Raw genomic sequence first — 14855 nt, 5'->3', positions numbered from 1 at the left:
TTTTTAATTAAAAAAAAAAAACCAAAGCTTTACTTACAATTTTTAGAATATAGGAGAATGTCTTTATTAAGGATTTCTTAAACAAAATACAAAAAGCACAAAACACACAGAGAAAGGCTAATAAATCTGACATTCAACTTAAAAATTTCTGCCTAAAATATATAACCTAATTCTAATCAAACATTTAGACCTAACTTCCAGTTTATAGGAAACAGAAGAGCTAGAAGACACCATGAAGATACCATCAAATAATTCCCAGAATCTGAAACATTCTATGAAATATTCTGGCCTGAACTCTTCAAAAAGTCAATGTCATTAAAAAAAAAAAAAGAGGTGGGATGGATGGGTAAGAAACTTCTAGATTAAGAAAATAAAAATGACAAGAACAACATGCAATGCACGAACCTTGAGTTTGGGTTTAAAAACAAATCAACACCTAAAAATGGTATTCTTGAGACAATCAGGGAAATTCAAATATAGACTATGTGTTATATATTATGGGATTATTGTTACTTTTCTAAGTAATCTCTACACCCAATGTGGGGCTGCAACTCATGACCCTGAGATCGAGTCGCATGCTCTACCGACTGAGCCAGCCAGGCACCCTTATTGTTAATTTTCTCAAGTGTGATAATATTGTTAATTTTCTCAAATGTGGTTATACAGGATACTTGCTTTTTAAGAAAGGCATGGTGAAATACTGAAAAGTGAAAGGTCATGATGTTTTCAATTTACTTACAAACGGTTCAACAACAAAGTGTTATTGACTGTTAAATCTGGATGGAAGGTATACGGATGTTCATTATTTTCGTGTTTCTATGTATTATGAAACTTTTCATATTACAAAGTTGAGGAGACATTCATAACATGCTCTTCCAAGGGCATCAATAAAAAGGTGAAAAAATAAGCCACAAACTGAGAGAAAATGTTTACAACATCTAATCGTAATAATGGATTAGTATCCACAGTCCTTAAGAAAAACTCCTTAAAGAATTCTGTAAGAAAGACAGTAACTTCACATAAAATGGGCAAAAAGACATGTAAAACGTCAGAGAGAGCAACTAGGAATGAATATAATACATAAGAAAAGGGGCGCCTGGGTGGCTCAGTCGTTAAGCGTCTGCCTTCAGCTCAGGTCATGATCCCAGGGTCCTGGGATTGAGCCCCCATTGGGCTCCCTGGTCCGCGGGAAGCCTGCTTCTCCCTCTCCCACTCCCCCTGCTTGTGTTCCCTCTCTCGCTGTGTCTCTCTGTGTCAAATAAATAAATAAAATCTTTTAAAAAAAAATACATACCAAAAAATGCTCAACCTTGTTAGCATTTAGGAAATGCAAATTTAAAGAGCGAGATTTCCACTCAGGCCAAAAAGAAGTGACAGGACCAGGATTTACCTTCCCTGTTTTAAACAACTAAAGACCTGCACAGAAGATCTGCTGCCAAGTTTTTCAGGCGCTGGACAGCAGCCAGCGCAAGCCAGTGACTCGAGAGAAGGAAAACCAACAAGAAAGCGACAACTGCCTGAGCTAACTGTGCAACTTCTACACTGTAGCACTATGACGGGTGTGACTCTGAAGAGCCTGGGAGTCTCTGGGGGGAGAGAGTTGGCAGAGCCAAGATGCAGTTTGTAGGGCAGAGTACTAGAAAGAGGAGGGAACTACAGAGGGAGAGTTCCACATCTACAGAGGGTTTGCCTGAGTCTTCAGCTAAATCCTAATCGGTGTATACACACGAGGAAACTACCCGAAGGTGGGAAAGAACTCCAGAAAAGAGCAGGCAGCACAACCTGGGAGCTCACAGAGGGCTCAGAATTGTTCTTGTTCCCAACAGCCAGAGAGGAGAAATCTCCTAAGAGACTAAGCAAAGGGGAGATTATTCAGAGGCTATTACCTCAGTAGTGGGCCAAATTAGCCCTAAAAGCTCTTCTGGTCCTACCTCATTATACTTAAAAGGCAAGCTATAAAAGGATCAGACTGTTTCCAAGTAACTTAATTATGTTCCAGAAAAAGCTCAATATATTTAAAGGAACACAAGAACTCTAGTACACAGCAATGTAATATCCAAAAATTACCAGTGAAAAGTAAATTACAACTCAATAATGGGTGGGGAAAAAATCAATCAATAGAAATAGACCAGAAATGATACCGATGACAGAATGATCAAGTACATTAGCACAGCTATTATTAACGTACTCCAGGTGTTTTAAAAAAAAAAAAAATGGAGGAAAGCATGAGCCTGTTAAGGAAAAGCATGGGGGATATAAAAAAGACCCAAATGGAACTTCTAAAATTAAAAAATTACGTCTGAGGTGAAAAATAAACTGGATGGGATTAACAGAAGATTAGATACTTCAGGAGAAAAGATTAATGAACTTGAGGACACAGCCATGGAAACTATTCAATATGGAACAGGAGAAAAAGACTTCACCCAAATGGAGCATCAGTATAATGTGTGACAACATCAGATGGCCTAACATACAAGTCATTGGAGTCTTAGGAGAGGGGTGAGAGGAGGGGAGGGACAGAAAAAAACTGAATAAATAATACCCATAGTTTTTCCAAATTTGGTGAAAACCATAAACCTGTAGGTAAACAGCCCCAAGCAGAAGAAACGTGAAAAAAAACTACACCAAGCACATCATAATCAAATTGCACAACAGCAGTGATAAAGAGAAAACAGTAAAAGCAGCCAGAGAAAAAGAACAAGTTACATATAGAAGAACAAATATAAGAATAATAGTAGTCTTCTTGCTGGAAACCACAAGAAGGTACCACTAAGCATCCACTACATTGGCAAAATTTAAAAGTCTGAAACTAAGACGTGTTTGAGATGATGTAAAACAAAGGTAACTCACATAGAGCTGGTCGGGGTATAAACTGGTTCAGCCACTGCAGAATATAATTTGGCATTATCTTGTAAAGATGAAAATATTCATACCATGTGAGCAAGCAATATCACTCCTAGAAACAGAATGTTCATAGCAGCACTGTTTGCAATAGCAAAAACAAAAACAAACCAACAACTCCAAATGTCCATTAACAGAAGAATGGGTAAACTGCGGTCTATTTGTACAATACTATAAAGCAATAAAAATGAATGACTCTCTAAAAATACTAAGTTGAAAAAAGCAAGTCACAGAAGTAAACATACATTATGCCATTTATATAAAATTCAAAAACATACAAAATTTAACATTTCATTTCAGAATACATACATTGGTGTAAAACTATAACAAGCAAGAGAATGACAAATACAAAATTCAGAATAATCATCACTTGAGGAGAAAGCATAAAGAAAGTTTCTAAAATGCAGGTGATATTCTATTTCTTAAGCTGGCTCATGGGCACACAAATATTTACTATTCTTTATACCTTATATATACATGTTTGTGAATTTTTGTAAGTATGAAATACTTCATTTAAAAAAAAGAAGAGTGGAAAATGTGAAAGACTTTAAAAATGAAGACTACTGTTTATGTATAACAATAAAATTAGTGTAAAAAAGTATACAAAGAAAATGTTCAGTTTTTTTATTGTCTTTCTGTGCCCCATACAATCAGTATCAACTGAAAAGGGCCATAACCCTAGTGTGAAAAAAAAGCAACAAGCAGAGTCTTTAACGGCTTTGACACAAAATCTGAATAGCTGATGCTCTAAGTTAGACAACAGTGAATACATTAGCCACTCATGTCTGATTCCTCATTTTTCATCTGTACTTAGATTTTTCTTTATCTTTGGATTTCTTGGGACTCCTGCTTCGGTCTCTCTTTTTACTCCGTTCTCTTTCGTAGGGGTCGGTCTGATATTTGGATTTGTGACTATTACTGTAGTGGCCGTCCCTTTCTCGAGATCGGCTACGACTTCGGTTTTGAGGTCGGTCTCTCTTTTCACTCTTCTGTTTCTCCCAACAGCTTTCTTCTTCTTCATAGTGACCAAACCCCATCTCCCTGTAGATATCCTGTCAAAGGAACGGAGAGAGAGTTACAAGTGAATCCGTAAAATAATCATTTTATAGGTACTGTCAATTAATAAAACTCAGAAAGTCTTCCATAGTAAGAAGCTGTAACAGCTCAAATTTGAACACCACCACTAATCCCAAGAATCTCATAAATTAGAAAGCAAAAATAATTCAGAAAAAGACTTAATCATTTTTCTTATCAATCTCATTGCTTTGTAACTACTACTTCAGCTGAACTGAAGGATCAGATCCAAAAACAAAGAACTGAAATCCACCCAACTGAAATTAGAACAACTGTTTAGAGAAAATCGCAATACCAAGAATTCTGGCTGTGGCTGGTCACCTTTCTACCCCTCCCTCCTCCACTCCCCAATTGATCTGCAATGGAATTACTCAAATTCCCATAAAAACCCTATAAAGAAGACATTTAAATAACATAGCCAGAAGAGGTTTTAGACAAATCGATAAAACAGATACTGCATACTTTAGTCTGAGTGATTATTTTTAAAGTGTTTATTTTATAACAACTCCTCTTCAAATCTTCAAATATATTTTCCTTGTTTATATTAGGCTGATATATGTTTTTTATTAAAATCATTTATTGGGGCGCCTGGGTGGCTCAGTCAGTTAAGCATCCAACTCTTGGTTTTGACTCAAGTCATGATCTCATGGGTCATGAGACGGATACCCGTGTCAGGCTCTACACTCGGAGGGGAGTCTGCTTGAGATTCCCTCTGCCCCTCCCCCTGCATGTGCATGCACTCTTTCTCTAATAAGGAAATCTTTAAAAAATAATAAATAAATAAATAAATAAATAAATAAAAATCATTTATTTACATATTTCTTTAAAAATGAGTTAAGAAACAATGGGCCACCAGAGTAGATACATTAAATTCTTTTTTTGGGGGGGGGTGAGAGAGACAGAGACAGAGAGAGGAGGGGGGGTAGAGGGAAAGAATCTTAAGCAGGTGAGCCACCCAGTGACCTTAAATTCTATTCTTACTAATTTTTAAGTAACAATAGTAATTTTCCTATATGAAGAGGGCTAGTTACAACAATTCTATTTCTGTTTGTGTTCTATCCCTAATTAAAATGACTATCTTGGGGGCACCTGGGTGGCTCAGTTAGTTGAGCATCTGACTCTTGATCTCAGCTCAGGTCTTGATCTCAGGGTCATGAGTTCAAGCCCTGCCTTGGACTCCACACTGGGCATGGAGCCTACTTAAAAAAATAAAGTAAAATAAAATGAGTATCTCAGCAAGTGGCCAAAATCTAAAGAGACCAGAGCCAATGCTCTTTCAAGAGACAGTTCATAAAATTCAACTCCCTTAAAAGAATTCTCTCAGAGGAAAGCAAAATCCTAAGGACTGAGTTCCCAAGGGTCCCAACTCTATCACCACAGACATTATTAAAATAGATGTAGGGGCGCCTGGGTGGCTCAGTTGGTTAAGCCACTGCCTTTGGCTCAGGTCATGATCCTGGAGTCCCAGGATCGAGTCCCATATTGGGCTCCCTGCTCGGCAAGGAGTCTGCTTCTCCCTCTGACCCTCCCCCCTCTCATGCTCTCTTCTCTCTCATTCTCTCTCTCAAATAAATAAATAAAATCTTTAAAAAAAAAAAAAATTAAAAATAAATAAATAAATAAAATAGATGTAAATGTCAAGGTTTCAAATCTAGAGTGATGAATACCCATGGTTAAGGACTGGGTTTTAAGCAAAGGATTCATAATTATTCGATATATTGTCTAGATACTGTATATTACACCTGGCATGGAGATTGCAGCATGTGAAAACAGATCTAACATGATTGTTATAATCAGTGTTTGTGGAAATACAACTTTATAAACTGTTTCATGATTTCCTGCACAATCCCTAAATAGTTATTCTCACTCTGTAAGAGTCCCAGAGGTAGAAAGTGAGTACTTGGTTTAACTCTTTAACTACTACTTTCTAGCAATATATGACAGCCCTAGATAAAAGAATTTTTTGTGCTTCCTATAACATATACAAAATGTAAATATCTATGTACTATTCTGTCTGTATACTTAATTCCTGTATTGGTTGAGACAACAAACTTTTAAAATGGAAAGACTGCTAACTGATGTATAAGTATAAAATCTTTAGTAATTATACAAAGAGGCACTTAAGTGCTTTGAGTGTTTAAAATAAGAGAGAAGGAGATAAAAGATAATACAGTATTTAATTCTTTGAAAAACTTGATGAAGCTGAAAATCTGAAATGCACTGAAACCTTAAAAGCTCTCCTACTTGGAGTATTTTTCAAAGCTATTCAAGCTTTAAAGTTGGGCAGCTCTAGGTTCAAATGGTCTTTGCCATTTAGGAGATGTGTCAAACAAGAAATAATCTTGAGGTTAGATTTACCAGGGAAGGTTTCATAGGGAAGTTAGGACTTGAGATTAACCCCAAAGAATGAGTGGGTTTGGCTGTGGATTGGCTGCAAGAAGGCTAATGCACGGAGTAGAAGTGAAAACTGAAAAGCAAGGAAGAATCAGCACCATGTTCATGAAGAGGAAAAGGTCAGATGGCTGGATGAAGCCATATTAGAACTGATCCTTTAAGTATGTGCTAGCACAGTGCTAAGTGCTTTTGGAGTACAATATTACCCTCATTCTAGAAAATAAGGAAAGTGAGACTCAAGACTTATCTGTATAGGGTGGAGATAATTTTTTAATTGATCAGTAACTTGACATATAAAATTGAAAAGGGGGTGGTACAGAATAATGAAAAAAACCCATACCTGACTGAATCAATATAATGTTAAAGTTCTAGCTCTCTCATTAAACTATAAAGGGCCACAGGCCTGTGGGGTCAGGATCTTTACATCTAAGGGGAAGGGAATGAATTAGATGAGCTGTAAGTCCTTTCCAGTACAGACTTTAAAAAAATTCTATCATTTTATACACTTGAGCCATAAGACAAAATGACTAAACTAGTATGTGGCTAAAAAGGAAAGAAAAAACACCATAAAATGGCCAATTTATTTATTTTTTAAGTGGACAATTTAAAGCAATCACCTTAACCTATCCAATGATTTCATGTAAAGCAGTCCAAAAAAATCTAAACTAAAAGCTATCCTTGCTCAGGTCTCTAGGAGTAAATCAAAGATTTAGTTAAATCTAAATCACTAAAATAACATTAACTGATCAAAATGACAGCAAAAATAGAGTCCCCAATTATAAGAATAATAAACACCTACGAAAGCCACAGAGGAGGATTGACAACCAGGATGCATACTTCTCAGCCAGGCAACCCACAGCCGAAAACTCACTTCCTGGAACCCCAGTAAAACCCAAACCTCAACAACATAGTAACCATCTCTGGAATAAAGACATGAGGTGGAAAAATTAAACAGAGAAGTTTTCAAATTGAACAGTAAGGCTGTCACTCAATAAAAAACAAAGAACTTGAAGAAATAAGTTAAAATATTCTTAGGAAACTAGGCCCACCAAGCAAAATACCAACGAATAGGAAAATCTGAGCTATACCTGAGAATAACCTAGTACTGAAAATTCCCTTTAATGATTATATTTTTGAGACTGAAATCAAAAGGATAAAAATCAGAATAATAAAACAAAAAATTGGGCCCACTAAACTGTTAAATACAGACGCTATTTTATTGGAAAGAAAATTAGTATACTTGTATTATTAAATCAAAGTACAAAATCAAAAAACATTTGCTTTGAGGGGAGAAATAAGTTTGGAGATTATTAATTGGAACTTAACAATTTTGTAATTGCCAAATGATTTAAAATTATTTTAAAAAGTTCTAACCACATTCCCCCAAAAAACTACTTGATGGCTTTTACTCCATGCCAAAAAAGAAAAATATTTTCTATTGTAAAGTTTTAAAGTAATCAAACAGCAGGATAAAAAAGATGCACAAAAGGGGGAATCAGAGACTTAAAATGCAGCCAGATTTTGGATTTCTTGGACCTCTGATTATTGCAAATAGACCAACATACTGCACGTCAGGCCTAAACTCACTGAGGAGTCCATGTGCAAGTGCAGGACGGGAAGCCGCAGCTAAAAAAACATGGACGGTGGTCGGGGGGACGCAGGGGGCGGAGATCAACGAGTTCCAGTGGAAAACATGCTAAATATTCATAGAAATGTGACACAGCCACCATTTCAAAATACTGGGGTGGTCTCAGGCCAAACTAACACAGTACAGAAATTAAGAGGGAGCTGTGCCAGGCAGATGACCCTGGAATATCACACGAGGAGACCAATTTTATCCGACTAGCAATAGAAAACCGCCAGCAATATACTCCAGGTCAGAGCAGCAGCAGAGCGGCTAGGAGAACAAGTCCGGATTCACACTGTGGCTCTGCTACTGATCAGCGCTGTAAAACCAGGGCAAGTCACTTAAACTCTTCAGTTTTCACTTTCTCGGTTGTGAAACGGGGAAAATCGTATCCACCTCACACTTTATGCACACAGACGCCGCTAGCTGTCACTGATTCATGTGCGTCTTAGTTGGGAGAACCGAGGAACAGAGGAAAGGTGTGACTTAAACACTGCGGGCAGGGCATGAACGAGGGCACTCTTTAAACAGCAAAAAGGCTATGGAAAAAGACAGGTCCTCAAGATGACAGCGAGGAGTAGGAATACATGCTATCTAGAACAGAGGAAACTAAGAATATTATATATAAAATACATATCTGCTGAAATTTTTTAAAAATGAAGAACAACCCATGAAACACACTGAGGGGCTGCCGTGGGGGCAGAAGTGAAGGGTAGGGGGAAGAATCTGGGTTCTCCACACGTACCGCTTCGCAGATTTTACTTTGGAAGCATACAAGAAATTTTTAAAACTACAAAACACACAAAAAATTATTTAAAGCAATCTCTAAACATTGAAAAGAAACAAATTAATTAAAATATGAATCCAGTGAATGGCCTTACCACAGAAACTATTCTGATTTAAAACACAGTAATTTAAAAAAAGAATAATCATGACAAAACACAGTAATTTGACTGTAATAGTAAAATAACAGCCAGTGTAGACAATGTGTGCACACACACTTCTCTTCACTTAATCTTGACAACATACCTGTGAGATAAGTATAATCTCAATTTCACAGAGGAGGCAGCTGTGGCTCAGAAAGCGAAGTAACTTGTTGAGGCCACATCAATGGCTAGTGATGCAGAAACTTCCACCTAGCTTCTCTGAAGCCAATCCTGCACTTTGCCAACCATACTACATCTCTCCTTCTCTGGGTCTTTGCTTGACGTGCCATTCTCACCATCTTGAATTTTCACCCTCTCACCTCTGCCTACTAAAATCTCTTTACCCACCAGGCCCTGCTCCAAAGTCCTCCCATGGTAACACAAAAGCAAGGGGCTGTCATGTAATTTGCTTTTCATTTAACTGAGAGCCAAAACGCAGGCTAGAAATGACTTCTCACTAGAATCAATTTTCTTTGAGCAATCATTAGTATCACTGTCTTAGAAAATGTATTGTTGGGGCACCTGGGTGGCTCAGTCAGTTGAGGGTCGGACTTCGACTTCCGCTCAGGTCATGATCTCAGGGTCCTGGGATTAAGCCCCCTGTCAGGCTCTGAGCTCAGCAGGCAGTCTGCTTATCTCTCTGCCCCTCCCCTGCTAGTGATGGTTCTCTCTCTTTCTCTCTCTCTCATACACACACACACACACAAATAAATAAATAAATCTTAAAAAAAAAGAACATGTATTGTTTAAGAACACATTTGGGATGATCAAGTTAATTATGAGTGCTCTTTTTATTTCAGATACACAATATGGAAGGGCATAAATGTTTCACAGGTCTTAAAACTTCAAGAGCCAGGAGCCTGAGTGGCTCAGTCGGTTAAGTGACTGCCTTGGCTCAGGTCATGATCCCAGGACACTCAGCAGGGGAGTCTGCTTCTCCCCCTCCCCCTGCTCATGCTCTCTCTTTCAAATAAATAAATAAAAATCTTTAAAAAATATATAAATAATAAAAAATAAATTAAAAAAAAAACTTCAAGAGCTGTAAGTACTATCCATAACACTTGGTGGTAAGTTAAAATGACAAATGAGCACTTTTTCAGCACAACCACACTTGCACCTGATGGGAGTTAAGTAAGTGTCCACAGGTTCAGAAATCACTCGTTTCACAATATGGAACTGGATGATATACTAAGTCACTCTGAAAACAATCTTTTATCATTTGTGATATATATTCTCAAAAACTACAGTCCATCACCCCAGTGAAACATTCTATGTTCTAGAGTTAGGAATATGGCCACCCTGTTCAGAACTATACCCTTACCCCCTATATTATGTCACTCAGAAGTAATTTACAGAGGGATAAAATATTTCTCTCTACAGCTAAGGCTGGACATTACAAGTACCTGATTAGTATTTCTGATCGGCATGTAGTCCTCATCTTCTTTTTCTTCAGAGCAGTGACGAGTTTTCTTCTTGTGTTTTTTACTTGTGTGTGAGTGACTTGATTTTGATTCTTCAGCTTGCTCATCTAGTACAAGATCATATTTTGCACTGCAGCAGCTAGTTAAGGACAGATGTGAGAACTGACACTGATAATACATCAAAACATAAGAATCTGGTAACCAAAGGAGGCCATGAGGCTAAAGGTAATTTTTTAAAGCGAAAAGCACCTCACAGCAAAGAGTCTTTTTCTGAAACATAACTACTTCATATTTTCTTTCAGGAAAAATGGAAAGAACCCTGACCTTAAATAAACAATTAACAACTGGCAAGTGAGTGGGCAAAAAACATGGAGGGCAAAAAAAGCTAAATCCACAAATGAAAATTTAAGTAGCCATAAAAAATAAGGAAACCTATTTGTCAGTAATGAAAAAAACTTAAACTTACAAAATGAGGTAAGTTTCACTGGAAAAAATTAAGATATGACAAACCCCAATGCCAGAGGAGCTACAGGAGATAGAAGATACATTCATGTGACACCTCTTTTGAAGTACTAATTAGTTCAATCCAATAGGAGGAAATTTAGCAATGCCTCGCAAGAGCCACCATATTTAAATTGAAGAATTTATAAAAGATTAAAATAAGTTAAACAAACAAAGGTATATATAACAATTATTTTTTGTAACAGAAACTGAGAGTAACAAAAGCCTAGTAATAAGGACATTCTTAAATATACTGTAGAACTTCAACAGGATATACAAAGAAAGTTATTAGCAATGATAAGTGAATGCTATGAAAAAAACCAGAAAAGTGTTTATGAAAAATTAAAAGTGGAAAAAGCTTGAAATAAAAATTGTTTATACCATATGGTAATCATAACTTTACAAATCATAAAAGATCAAGATTTGAAAGAAACAACGAGAAATGGTATCATTTGTCTAGATGGTAAATTGTGAGTGGATCTTTTTTTCTTAGTTGAAGTGTAGTTGACATACAATATTGTATTAGTTTCAGGTGTACAACACAGTGACTCAATATTTATAGACATGAGTGAATCTTGTCTTAATTTCACATAAATGTGGTATAAAAATTATGATAATGTGTTTTAATTCAGAGAGATGTATTTTCTCTAATATACTATTATGTCTTAGAATAAGAGAAAATACAAAACCGTTACACTCTGTTGAAAATAATCTCAAATTCTGAAATAGTGTTTGAGGAAGGCTGACAAGGGCCAGAATAGTGGTTTTCAAAAAAAAAGCTTAGGAGGAAGCCCACCACGCAGAGCTGTTTTAGAGGCACGTGCAACTAGAGGAATGGGGGACACACTTCCCTCAGGACTAGAGCGTCGGGTCTGTTTGCACGACACCGCAGCTCTATGCCTTCCTCGGGGACATCTCACTTCTACGTAACATTGAACAGGAAAATGCCGCATCCTCTTGGCTTTTCACAAGATGGCTAAAGATGGCCAGTCAGCCTGTACCATATCCTATTCCTACTCCATCATCTCTAACTTCTTTTCTCCTGTATACTATGTCACACTGTTTCCAGAGTAGCTTCTGGAGCCTCTCCTTTTGCAGGGACAAATTCAACAGCCCTTGCCCAGGATTTCACTCACTGTGTTGCTTTACACATGCAGCTCCCTCCGTCCAAAATCCATTTAGTGTGTCACAGCCAGCATTTTGTAATAATGTAGAATAGAAAACAGAATATATGGCACCTAATAAAAATACTATGGCATTTCTGTTTCAATTATGTGTGCGTGTAAATGGCTGTACTTGGATTGTGCTGGGCATAACATAAACTGGATTTCTTAAATGATGGATCAAGTCAGAGAAAACAGCCTCCCATCATAGCTCTCCCCCCATATTCAAGGTGCAGCTTTAATGTCACTTCTCTTAGTGTTACCTGAGGGTCCTCCCTGACTCCTCACCTCTATAAGCCCCATATCCCACAAATGTACTTCTTTGCAACACTCTAGACATACTTATATTTGATTCCTGGTAATTATTTAATGTCTGTTCATCACCCCTCCAACAATAAAACGTAAGGTCTATGAGGGCAGGGGCTATGTTTCACTGCTAAGCTGGGTGTGTAACAGATGCCAAATAAGTACTTGTTGATTATTTACCATATCGCCAAGACACTTGTCACATCTCTTCTCCCTCGCTTACCCACTATCTTCTACTCACTACTATAGGCAACACTTGCATGTGTCAAATCTTTCCAAAGTCCTTTGAATTAACCATAGATTTGTGATTTCTCTGACTTCCTTTCCCCAATTTATTCCCCAAGGTCTACCCCGGCCAAATTAAACTTGCCTTTCCTTTTGTTCTATTTTTAATCTTATTAGTAGTCTAATTTACAATAATTTCACTTTCTCTCAAGATCCATAAAAGTGTTATCTCCACCATGCCTTTTTAACTTAAAGCTTATCTAATTATATATTTACCCCACTAAACTTATCTGATTATTAGATTGTCCTCTGAATCTCCTTTCCCTGCCATATTAAAAAAGTCACATAATACGTAATATACAAGGTGGGGGAAAAAAAATATATATATATATATCTCTTACATATTACAAACACATGTTCTGTCACTCTATTATTGTACCTGAGATTATAAATGCCTTGCTAAAATGAAATCAGTTACCAAGAAAGACTATCTTACTGGGTCAGACTCAAGAATTTCCTTTTTCCTTGTTTAATATTCTGTTTGAGAATAATTAACAATGGTTTGCATCAGGTCATGTCTGTCTTCTCCATTAATTTCAAAAGACTGAAAGCAGACACTGTTCAATACTAGCCACATGTGGTTGTTTAAATTAATTAAAATTAAGCAAACTTTAAAATTCAGTTCCTCAGTCCATTTCACATGTTCAAAAACCACATGTGGTTAGTAGCCACACTGGATGGTGGAGGTAGTTTCCATCACTGTAGAAACTTCTATTGGATAGTAACTGGGCTACAGATTTATTCTCAAACATGCCTGGTTTCTTTTCTTAACTTTTAGTAATCTATCATCTTGAATTTAGAACATTTTAATACTACATATTCTTTCTTTTCAGCCTGAACTACTTACCTCTATGAGGGAAAAGATGAAAGACACCTCCTTGTACCTTACACTCTATGTCTATACTTCCTTTTATCTGCCCTACACACTTCCCTTCTGCCAGTTGCAGCTACTAGTGGTTAGCCTAAATTTAATTTCAAAGATTTGTCAAATAAATCTCAAGTGTATTCCATCCATACCTTTTATGATTTTAATATTTCAATCATATCCCCCCTTATGTTCCATCTTTTTAGACTATATCTTAGCTTACTGTTTGGTGTGCTTGCGTGTGGAAGCCTCCTCCTCATGTCAGTACATATCAGACTTTATCCTCCTCTTACACCTCGTACGCCTTACAATGCTTTATGCACTGTAGACAGTCAACACATTTTTTAAAATGAGTATGTAACAAGTCAACCTGATATTCATCTTTCCTTGATGAATACTTGGAAAAGAAATGTCTAAGACAGTGTGGGAAAAAGAATCCCTAAAACACCAACAGAAATTAGGAAACAAAGAACCATTTACCAGAAAGAATCACAAAAGAAATAACTTTCGCAATGTGAAGAGTGATAGATTTATAATGAGAATATCAATGAACAAATTAAAATGACATAATATAAATAGTATGTTTCACTGATTTTTACTTGTCTCAACTAAAACTTGGAAGAACCTAAATTAAAATGGTCAAGTCAATGGATTTCTTTTTAATCCTATAAAAGCTAACTCTTGCATACAAATAGGAGCCCAATAAATATTTGTTGCTAGACTGACAATGTACTAAGCAGAAAGAAGCAACCTAATCATGTAAGAGAACAACAGGATTTGGTTAATCTACATATTTACCATCCAAAGAAGTTAAATATTATGAGGAAGGTTAACACCAACAATTTAGCATAGCTACATGAAGAAAATTTCTGAGTATGAGGAATTTAAAACATTACAATTGTATACAAAATACGAATCTTACCTGAAGATTTCAGAGTAAGTGTTAACCTTAACCTAAGAGTAAGGAGGGAAAAGAATTAGGCTAGAGACTTTTTTCAACCCTAACCTTATCCATACGTTAGAGAATATACCAAAAAAGAAAAGTTTATGTAAGATGTTGAAACAGGATTACAATAAACTAAATGATGTCTTCACAAACCACTGGATTCAGGAACCTTGTCTTCTACAGACTGTGACTTTTTATAACATATCACACAGTGTTCTACACAGAGTGGATGGTCTATACATATTGACTAATTGGTTCTTGTAAAGGATACTCCTGCTTGGGCTTTACTTTATCTTTCAAAACTAAATTAGACGGTTTATCCTGTTCCTTTTCATACTCCTTGAAATCACTCTTGGTGTATTTCCCACCTATTTATTAAAAAAAAAAAAAAAAAAAGACTTAGTAAAAAAAAACTCACCTAATTTATTAAAGAACAAAAATTAATT

General features: G+C 36.5%; 1 protein-coding gene across 2 annotated transcripts in view; it reads right to left on the bottom strand.

Annotated features, from left to right (window-relative positions):
* Positions 1-1223: 1223 nt before the first annotated feature.
* The window catches only part of PPIL4 (peptidylprolyl isomerase like 4), a 38122-nt gene continuing 24490 nt past the window's right edge, over positions 1224-14855 (bottom strand). For both annotated transcript variants that reach the window (XM_032407682.1, XM_032407683.1), the window contains 3 exons: positions 14681-14777; positions 10326-10473; positions 1224-3953 (listed from right to left, as the gene is read on the bottom strand). In XM_032407682.1, the coding sequence (XP_032263573.1) occupies positions 3702-3953; positions 10326-10473; positions 14681-14777 (497 nt within the window). In that variant the 3' untranslated portion in view covers positions 1224-3701. The remainder of the gene's footprint in view (positions 3954-10325; positions 10474-14680; positions 14778-14855) is intronic.

The sequence above is a fragment of the Phoca vitulina genome, unplaced genomic scaffold, assembly GCF_004348235.1.
Source record: "Phoca vitulina isolate PV1807 unplaced genomic scaffold, GSC_HSeal_1.0 scaffold9, whole genome shotgun sequence".
NCBI lineage: Eukaryota > Metazoa > Chordata > Mammalia > Carnivora > Phocidae > Phoca > Phoca vitulina.
Note: the sequence above shows the minus strand (reverse complement) of the source record. Positions and strands in the feature narration are given on the sequence as shown.